We start from the raw sequence: 8,878 nt of genomic DNA, 5'->3' as shown, positions 1-8,878 counted from the left end.
GACATTAAGGAGACTAGCTATTGACTATGTTCTAGATGGAGAGATCTTATACAAAAGGGGAAAGGATCGAGTACTATTGAGATGTATGGATGCTGTAGAGGTTAAGGAAATTTTAGAAGAAGTCCATGAGGGTGTTTGTGGAACGCATGCCAACGGATTCACCATGGCTAGACAGATCATGAGATTCGAATATTACTGGTCCACCATGGAAAGAGATTGCATCAATCATGCCAAGAAATGCCATAAATGCTAAATTTATGGGGATAAAATGCATGCGTCTCCTTCACATATTCATGTTGTGACTTCTCTATGGCCTTTCTTCATGTGGGGTATGGACGTCATTGGACCAATATCACCGAAGGCTTCTAATGGAAATCGTTTCATTTTTGTGGTTATTGACTATTTCACTAAGTGGGTAGAAGCAGCCTCATATGCTAATGTCACGAAGTCAGCAGTCAGTACGTTTTTGAAGAAAGAGATCATATATCGATATGGAATGCCTGAAAGAATCATATCTGACAATGTGCTGAATCTGAATAACAGCACAATAGCGGAAGTCTGCAGTCAGTTAAATATTAGACACCATAATTCATCATCATACCGACTAAAAATGAATGGTACAGTGGAGGCGGCCAACAAAAATATCAAGAAAATTGTGGCGAAAATGACTGAAACTTACAAATATTGGTATGAGAAGTTACCGTTCGCTCTTCTTGCTTACCGAACATCTGTCAGGACTTCTATTGGGGCAACGCCTTTTTCTCTGGTTTATGGAATGGAGGCAGTTTTACCCATTGATGTTGAAATTCCTTCTCTCCGGGTATTGGCTGAGCTAAAGTTGGATGAGGCCGAATGGATCCAATCTCGGTATGATCAGTTGAACTTGATAGAAGAAAAAAGACTAAAAGTTATTCGTCATGGTCAAATGTACCAGAAACAAATGATACGAGCTTATAACAAAAAAGGTTCGTCCTAGAGAATTTCATGAAGGGGACCTGGTGTTGAAAAAGATCCTCCCTTTACAAAAGGATTTTAGAGGGAAATGGATGCCACTGGGAAGGACCTTATGTTGTAAAAAAGGCTTTTTATGGAGGTGCTTTGATTTTGATTGAAATGGATGGTAAAAATTTACCGAATCCTATAAATTCTGATTCAGTCAAGAGATATTTCACTTGAAAAGGAGGAATCAAAGTGAAATCCCGCAAAGGGCGCTTTGAATCCAAAAAAAAAAGATAAGGAGAGGCCAAGGTTAAAACCCGAAAAGGGCGCCTTGAGACCAAAGGAGATTTGAGTTGAAAACCCGAAAAGGGCGGCTCAAACATTGATCAGATTGGGGCATATGATAATCTTGCTATACCTAACAGGAAAAGGATAAGCGACATTTTGGGGGCATCGACAAAGTATTGTAGATCTTCTAAACACATGTTAAATTCAAAATGGTCCTTAGGTTGTACGGGGAAGTTCAAGCTGCGATATCCAAGGCACCTAGTCTTCATATTACTTGTACCAAATTTGTTTGTTCTTGTAATACTTTATTCTTTGCTGTTCTTGAATACTTTTTGTTTTCAAGACACTTGCTATCAATAAATTCCTTTTCTATCATTCGAGTTATGCCCTGAATTAATCCATCTCTTAGTCAGTATTTTTTTATCTTTGTGCAAGCATGTCACATTAGAATAATGATTGATGGACTAATAAACTTTCAAAAAAGGTGTTTTGTATATTACTCTGGGAATTTCTAAATAATTTAGTAACCTAAAGCAGGACTATTGTTTAGAACACACCAAGCTTAAAAGTTGAAATGTTTAAAGAAGGAAAATCTAAACTAAAACTTTCTCTTTAGATTTTGTTGTCAAAAATATTGATTGAACAAAATGGCAAGATGTCAGGTTGATGAAAAAGCTTAAATAAACAAGCAAACAATGATCACCAGATAATAAGAAGAGGTTTCCTCGAAGAAGAAAGCTTTCATTTGTGCATGAGCCTTTGGTACGATACCCTGGGAATGGTGTAAAGGACCAGAAAGATTTAGATAATGTATCCTTGAATTGTGATAGGAGAGGATTGAAGGAAAGCCATATATTTCTACCCTTGGGTTACCGTGGGAGAATGATGGTACAAATTTTGCATCCCAGTGGATTAAACTTTGAAGGTTACAGTGGGGCAATTCGACTAAGTGTTTTTGGAGACATCAATCGAGCAAAAGGCCTTGTGGCACGTCAGCAATAAAACCTTAATAAACTTTGAGAAATGATAACTTGAGTAATAATGATGGATCATTCTCGAAAAATGACATTCTTCATTCATTCAAATGTCATTTATACATGTCTAGTTAGGAGCATTGAATTCATTTTGATCGAAACATCCTAATCACTAGGCATAATTAAATTCATAAAATGGATTTTTACAGGTCATGTTCCCCAGAGAACAGATCAGTGAAACCGTAATCCTATCTCCCTGAATTTGCAGTGGAGCGGATTAAAAATCAAAGATCTTATCTCCCTAAGCAGTAGTGGAGCAGATCGAAGTCCCCAGCCTTATCTCCCTGAGCAGCAGTAGAATAGGTTGAAAATTACAGATCTTATCTCCCTAAGCAGTAATGGAGCATATCGAAGTCCCCAGCCTTATCTCCTTGAGCAGCAGTGCAGTAGGTTGAAAATTACAGATCTTATCTCCGTAAGCAGTAGTGGAGTAGATCGAAGTCCCTAGCTTTATCTCCCTAAGCAGTAGTGGAGTAGGTTGAAAATTACAAATGTTATCTCCCTAGGCAGTAGTGGAGCAGATCGAAATCCCCAACTTTATCTCCCTGAGCAACAGTGGAGTAGGTTGAAAATTACAGATCTTATCTCCCTAAACAGTAGTGGAGTAGATCGAAGACACTAGCCTTTCTTCTTTCAGTGGCAACGGAGCAGGTTAAAGATAGCAGATCTTGCCTTCCTGTACTGACGGTGAAGCAGATCAAAAGACCACAGCCTTATCTCCATGAGCAGTAGTGGAGCAGATTGAAGACTGCAAATCTTATCTCCCTGAGGTTACAGTGGAGCAGATTAAAGCCAATAATCTTATCTCCCTAAGGTTACAGCGGATCAGATTAAAATAACGGATCTTATCTCTCTGAAGTTGTAGAGAGCAGATCACATCTAGTCTTATCTCCCTGAAGTTACAGTGGAGCAGACTAAGTAAGCAGGTCTTATCCTCCTAAAGTTGCAGTGAGGCAGACTGAAGATGGCGAATCTTATCTCCCTGAAGTTGCAGTGGAGCAGATTAAAGCCAATAATCCTATCTCCTTGAAGTTGCAGTGGAGCGGATTAAAACCACTGATCTTATCTCTCTGAAGTTGCAGAGAGCAGATCATATCAGGTCTTATCTCCCTGAAGTTGCAATGGAGCAGACCAAGAAAGTAAGTCTTATCCCCCTGAAATTGTAGTGGGGTAGACTGAATAAACAAATCCTACATCCCTAAAGTTTTAGTGGAGTGGATTAGAGTGATGGATCTTATCTCTCTAAAATTACCGTAGAGCAGATCGCGTCAAACTCATTTTTAAGTTGCAGCAGATCAAGTTGAAACTATAAGTCTTATCTCCCTGAAGTTGCAGTGGAGCAGATTAAAGATAGCAAATTTTGTTCTCTTGAGAAACTACAACGTACAAATCCTATCTCTCTGGCATTGCAGTGGAGTAGATTGAAGCACTAGTTCCTATAAGATGCAGTAGGAAAGAATGAGGCTACTTGAAGAAAAAGAGTACCAAAGTCCAGCATGACCGGACAAAATTAGGCATTTTTAAAGTCTTTACTCCGTTCCCGTTACACAATAACGAGCAAAGAGGGGCAGTTGTAATACCAAATTTTTACCCGGCATAAACAAAGTCCAGAACAAAACAAATTGGCCCAGAATACAAGAGCAGTGGCCCAAATCCACTGGCCCAAAAAGCAGTCAGAAACCCTAGGGTTTCAGGGGTGAACCAACGCCGCAAGCCGAGCCTCGCACGAGCCAGATCTCCACGCCTTCACCTGCAAGAAATAAACACAAAAGGAAATAAAATCAAAGATCATAGATCAAGAAGATATTGGATATGATTTGTTTCTTTATTTTTATTATTATCATGGCTATAAAAAGGCCATTAATATACTGTAATAAAGACCCCGATCAGAAAATCAAATAAAAAATAGTTATTTTTACAACAAAAAGGCAGAGAAATTCAAAAACACAGAGAGCAAAATAAACAATCGAATATCAAAGGTCGATATCTTTTCGAACTACTATTTTTTTAGATTTTTTTTGTGAACCATTATAAATAAAAATAAGAAAATAAGGAAACGACCTATGTAGTGCCCAGAACTGTCGTGAACGGTCGGAAACCGAAAGGTTTCTTGGATATTTGAGGCCCTTGCAGCAGTGTTTTGTGAGTTTCGGGTCTAGATCTGGGCTTAGAGACGTTGAGGGGACCAAATAGGAGATTTTACCCCTTTTCGGCCACCATAGGCGGTCTTGGCGGCCAATATGGTGGTGACAATTGGCGATGTGGGACCTAGGCTGACAGTGGGGAAGAGAGTGCATTTTGAAGGTTTTTTTTTGTTATTTTAAAAACAGAATGAAAATGAAAATTTTTTTAACTAAATTTTGGCTTATATAGCCTACTGAAAACGGCACCGTTTAAAGGAGGTGGGATCCGCGCGTCGATCCGACCCGGACCCATGATCCACGTGTTTTTATGTGGAGGGGCAAATTGCGCTTTTGGCCCCTCCGCATTTTAATATATTTCCAATTAGGTTTTTTTTTTATTTTTTAATTTGCCCTTTAATTTATTTTGAATTTCAATTTAACCCTACTTGAACGACACCATTTTAGAGGAGAAGGGAAAATTTCCCTTCCAGCCCTTCTATGTAATTCGCGCGTTCAATTTAGTCCTTTTATCTTTACTTATTTGCGGATTTACCCCAGATTTTTTATATAGTTCAATTTAGTCTTTTTATATATTTTTTAAAAAAGTAATTAATATTTTTATGCAATAAATTTTTTAAATCTATATATATATCCTTTTTATATGTACATGTTTTTTAATGAATATTTTCCCTGTTTTTTAAATGAATATTTTTATATTTATATATATATATGTATATATTTATATTTTTTAAATGATTAAATACTTACTCATTTTTAACACATATTTTTTATTTTATATATATACATATATTTATGTTTTTTAATAATACATTATATATTTTGTTATATAAATTTTATAATTTTAGATTTTATATGTAAATCCATGTGCATGCCATTTTATTCTTCACAATTTCAATATACATATTATATACACACTTTATATCTATTTTTTATAATTTTGTTTATTTCTTTCACTCGCTTATTTATTTGTATTTTCATTTATCTTCTAAAGGATGTTTTATTATTATTATTTATTTTTGTTCATTTATTAGATATTTCCTATGTCATTGTTTTTAATTTCGTTTATTTACTATTTGTGTTATTTCTATATCGTTGTTGTATTTATTATTTGTTATGGCGACATTTATACATACATCCAATATAACATTACAATTTTTTACTCAAGTTTAAAAATAGAAAATTTTCAAAATAGAGATAATCCTCGTATTTAGGATTTTCAAGAAAATTGAGCCTAACGTATTGGGTTCCAATTTTCTCCATTAAATCCAACAATCGAGAATTGCTCTTTGATCAAAAATAAAATGAAAAAATCTTGTTGTTGGGAATTTCATATGTTGTGTTCTAACGCATTGGATGTGACGTATTGATTTCTCGAGATAAAGATTTTTTTTAAAAAATATATGTATATATTAATAAAGGAAATATTCGATGTTTGGGATGTTGAGAAATTGTGCCCTAACGTATTGGGCCGCGATTTCGTCATAAATCGTAAACAATTGAATATTTTTTTTAAAAATTTTATCACACAAGCCTTTTGGACAAACTTATCTTGAAGAAATAAAATATCGTGCCCTAACACATTGGGTGTGATGTTTTCTTTTTCAAAATGAGTGAGTCTTAATAACTAATTTAATTTAATTAAGAATCGCATTTTTTTAACTCTCGACTTTAAGACATTAATTAATCAATTTAGTACCAATTTTTAGGCATTACGAAGGTGCTACTCCTTCCTCGTAAGTAACTGACTCCTGAATCCGTTTTTCTGAAACTCGTAGACCAAAGTCATTTTTTAAATAATCCAATTATACCTTAATAAAAGATTGGTGGCGACTCCAAATTTTTATCGACAATTGATTTTTATTTTTTTCTAAAAATAAAAAATGGTCTCGACAGACCCTATTTGTTTCTCTCTCTCTCACTCGCTCTGTTTTCAAGTTCTTTCTCTTTCCTTTTTAGTTTTGGTTTAATCAGAGGCTAAAGAAAAAACACATAAACACGCTATAGTAGGAATATAGTTTTCGTTAGAGAGATAAAGCCTAAGTTTTCTCAGTCATTTCTATTTTTTTTTTGTGATATTGAAATCACTTGCTTCATCGGAGGGTCATTTCAGGTATGGATCTTTACTTCAATTGTATTTGCCTTTTCATGTCTTTTTTAGTTGCAGATCAATGCTTCTCTACTTGTATTTTTGTGGGTTTTTTGTTTTCAGCATTAGAACAAGTTTATTTTGGCCTTTACATCTGTGTTGTAGTTCTCAGATCTATGCTTCTTTAGATGTATTTCAGTGGGTTATTTTGGATTTTCATCCTTAGGAAATACTGTTTCGGTTCGTCTTTTCAAATCTATGGATGTCGGTGTGGTTGTTCTTGTTGGATGCTTTGGGAAAGAAAGAAACTCTGGTTCTGCAAGATTTTACCAGCAATGGCCTCTCTTTTACAGTCAACTACTTTATTATTCATATTCTCCATTACATTGATTCTTATCCCAAATAGACACGCTATTCCCTTCATCGTATTGCGCGGTAATGTTCTTATCCCAATCTCTTTTCTTTTTAATTTTAATTGCCTATTGGGTTTGAATTAATCAAAGTTTCTCACTTTCACTTGTTATGTTGGGTCAATTGTTGATTTCCATTGAAATGGGAACTATGTTTTTGGAGAAACCAATGAACCACGATGATTGTTTACTTGGTAGGGTCATTGAAACCTGTCATATGCTATGAAGCTCTATTAGTAGTAATTGTAGAGCATGGTGATAAACAAAATGGGTAGTGCAAGATGTTTGTTATCGTCTTGCTGGCAAATTTTGTTCCAATGCAAGGATGAAATTTATTGTTCTACTTTGGGGGGAGAAAGCACGCCTGGCCAACAATGAAACACTCAGTGTACCTATATTCAGTTATAAGGATATGGTGAAGTTAAGAAGAGAAAATCGTGCTACACTTATTGATTCTCTTGATGCTAGTAAGTTTGACTACATTTTCTTGCAGAATCAAATTCTCTTTTTGTCATTGCTTTGACTCTACATTTTATTTTTTTGAAATTTCATCGAGTCCTAAATAGCCTCTTCATACATCATGATACCAGAGTGGTTGTTTGCGTGTTGCTTTTTATTTAACCATGCACCTCGTACAACTTGTCTAAATCATATGGTGTTACTACGAGTTCCCATTTCCTTGATAGAATTATAGCAGTTGGATAAATTTGATTTCAGAAAAAGGTTACAGATATGAACTGATTGGCTCAGATGATATTGCTACCATTGTATATATGAGTGGAACCACTGGTAACCCAAAAGGCGTTATGCTTTCACATACAAACTTATTGCACCAGGTAACTTCTTAATATTGATTTAAGTATTTTAGTTTTCAAGAGCTTCAGAAGAAAAGTGTGAAGTAATGTCTTGCTTAACTTAATCTATTGTGTAATATTGTTTGTTGTGTGTTTCATTTTCCAGATAGAAAATTTGGGGATTCTTGGACCTGCTAAAGCGGGGGATAGATTTCTAAGTATGCTTCCTACTTGGCACACATATAAGCGGGATTGTGAATATTTTCCAGATAGAAAATTTGGGGGTTCTGGTACCATGTTCACGGGTACCATGCTCAATTGTTAGTTTATTACTGATTTAAATATGTTGATTATGCATATTTTTATTTTGTTTTGTAGGATGATTTGAGAAATTATAAGCCAAATTACATGATTTCAGTACCTTTATTGTATGAAACACTCTATAGGTATGTCATTTACTTGGGACATCGATGACCTTAATTAATTAGCTTCGTTGGAATGTTTATCTTTGCAACAAGTATATATTACTATTATATTTGTTTGTGCAGGCAATTGAGTTCTCTTTAATAAACAAAAAGAAAAAAAAAGTTAATTGTTTATGTTGCATTGCATCCATATGTCATGTAATTTTATGTGTTCCATTAGTTTTCAGTCATGTTGCATTCCTAATGAATATTATGAACTATATTGTGGTATAATTGTTCTATGGAATTTGTATAGTCAGATAAAAAATTCCAAGTAACCACTCGTGAAAAAAAGCTAACATGGAGAGAAAAATGTGAGGTAGGTGAGGTAGATGGTTTTAATTGGTAGGATCATTGATGATGTTGTGGGAAGGGTTCATGAAATATTGTTTCCACAAGAGTGGGATCTTGAATAGGGGTGCAAATGTGTCGTGTCGAGCTGAAGTTTTTAGAAGCTCGATCTTGAGCTCAACTTGAACTTTGAAGATTAAAGCTTTGCTTGAGTTCGATTGAGTTTCATTTTTCAAAAACTTGAGTTGAATTCAAGATAAAGGTTGAACTGCTCAAGTTCACTTGATTTGGCTTGTTTACCTGGTAAGAAATGAGCTTGATTCCCATGCTCAAGTTCAAACTTACTTATTTGTGCTCAAGCTTGAGTTCAAATTGAAAATTTTCAATATTAACTAAAAATAAAAGGTTTGATTAGGCTCACAAATAGC

At 34.9% G+C, this 8,878-nt stretch overlaps 1 protein-coding gene across 9 annotated transcripts; it reads left to right on the top strand.

The window, feature by feature from the left end:
* The first annotated feature begins 6,305 nt into the window (after positions 1 to 6,305).
* Positions 6,306 to 8,175, top strand: LOC105783441 (probable acyl-activating enzyme 16, chloroplastic). Of its 9 annotated transcripts, none has more exons than XM_052626763.1 (5): positions 6,306 to 6,515; positions 6,718 to 6,926; positions 7,619 to 7,737; positions 7,862 to 7,913; positions 8,074 to 8,175. In XM_052626763.1, exons 2-5 carry the CDS (start codon positions 6,779 to 6,781, stop codon positions 8,076 to 8,078), a joined length of 324 nt encoding a protein of 107 aa, XP_052482723.1. In that variant the 5' UTR covers positions 6,306 to 6,515; positions 6,718 to 6,778; the 3' UTR covers positions 8,079 to 8,175. The 9 variants fall into 9 exon arrangements, 7 of the variants coding, with proteins under 7 accessions (XP_052482723.1, XP_052482724.1, XP_052482721.1 ...); XM_052626764.1 differs by having other exon boundaries at positions 6,310 to 6,515; positions 6,718 to 7,368; positions 7,652 to 7,737; positions 8,074 to 8,115; XM_052626760.1 differs by adding an exon at positions 7,100 to 7,368 and having other exon boundaries at positions 6,315 to 6,515; positions 7,862 to 8,115.
* The last annotated feature ends 703 nt before the right edge of the window (positions 8,176 to 8,878 follow it).

The sequence above is a fragment of the Gossypium raimondii genome, chromosome 13, assembly GCF_025698545.1.
Source record: "Gossypium raimondii isolate GPD5lz chromosome 13, ASM2569854v1, whole genome shotgun sequence".
NCBI lineage: Eukaryota > Viridiplantae > Streptophyta > Magnoliopsida > Malvales > Malvaceae > Gossypium > Gossypium raimondii.
The sequence above is the reverse complement of the archived record's forward strand: the minus strand, read 5'-3'. Positions and strand labels throughout refer to the sequence as shown.

Coding starts and splice junctions, on each gene's coding strand:
- LOC105783441 (XM_012608902.2), top strand. CDS start 6,779: ATGCTTTGGGAAAGAAAGAAACTCTGGTTCTGCAAGATTTTACCAGCA. Junction 6,927..7,618: donor TCCCTTCATCGTATTGCGCG/GTAATGTTCTTA, acceptor ATTTGATTTCAG/AAAAAGGTTACAGATATGAA. Junction 7,738..7,861: donor ATACAAACTTATTGCACCAG/GTAACTTCTTAA, acceptor TTCATTTTCCAG/ATAGAAAATTTGGGGATTCT.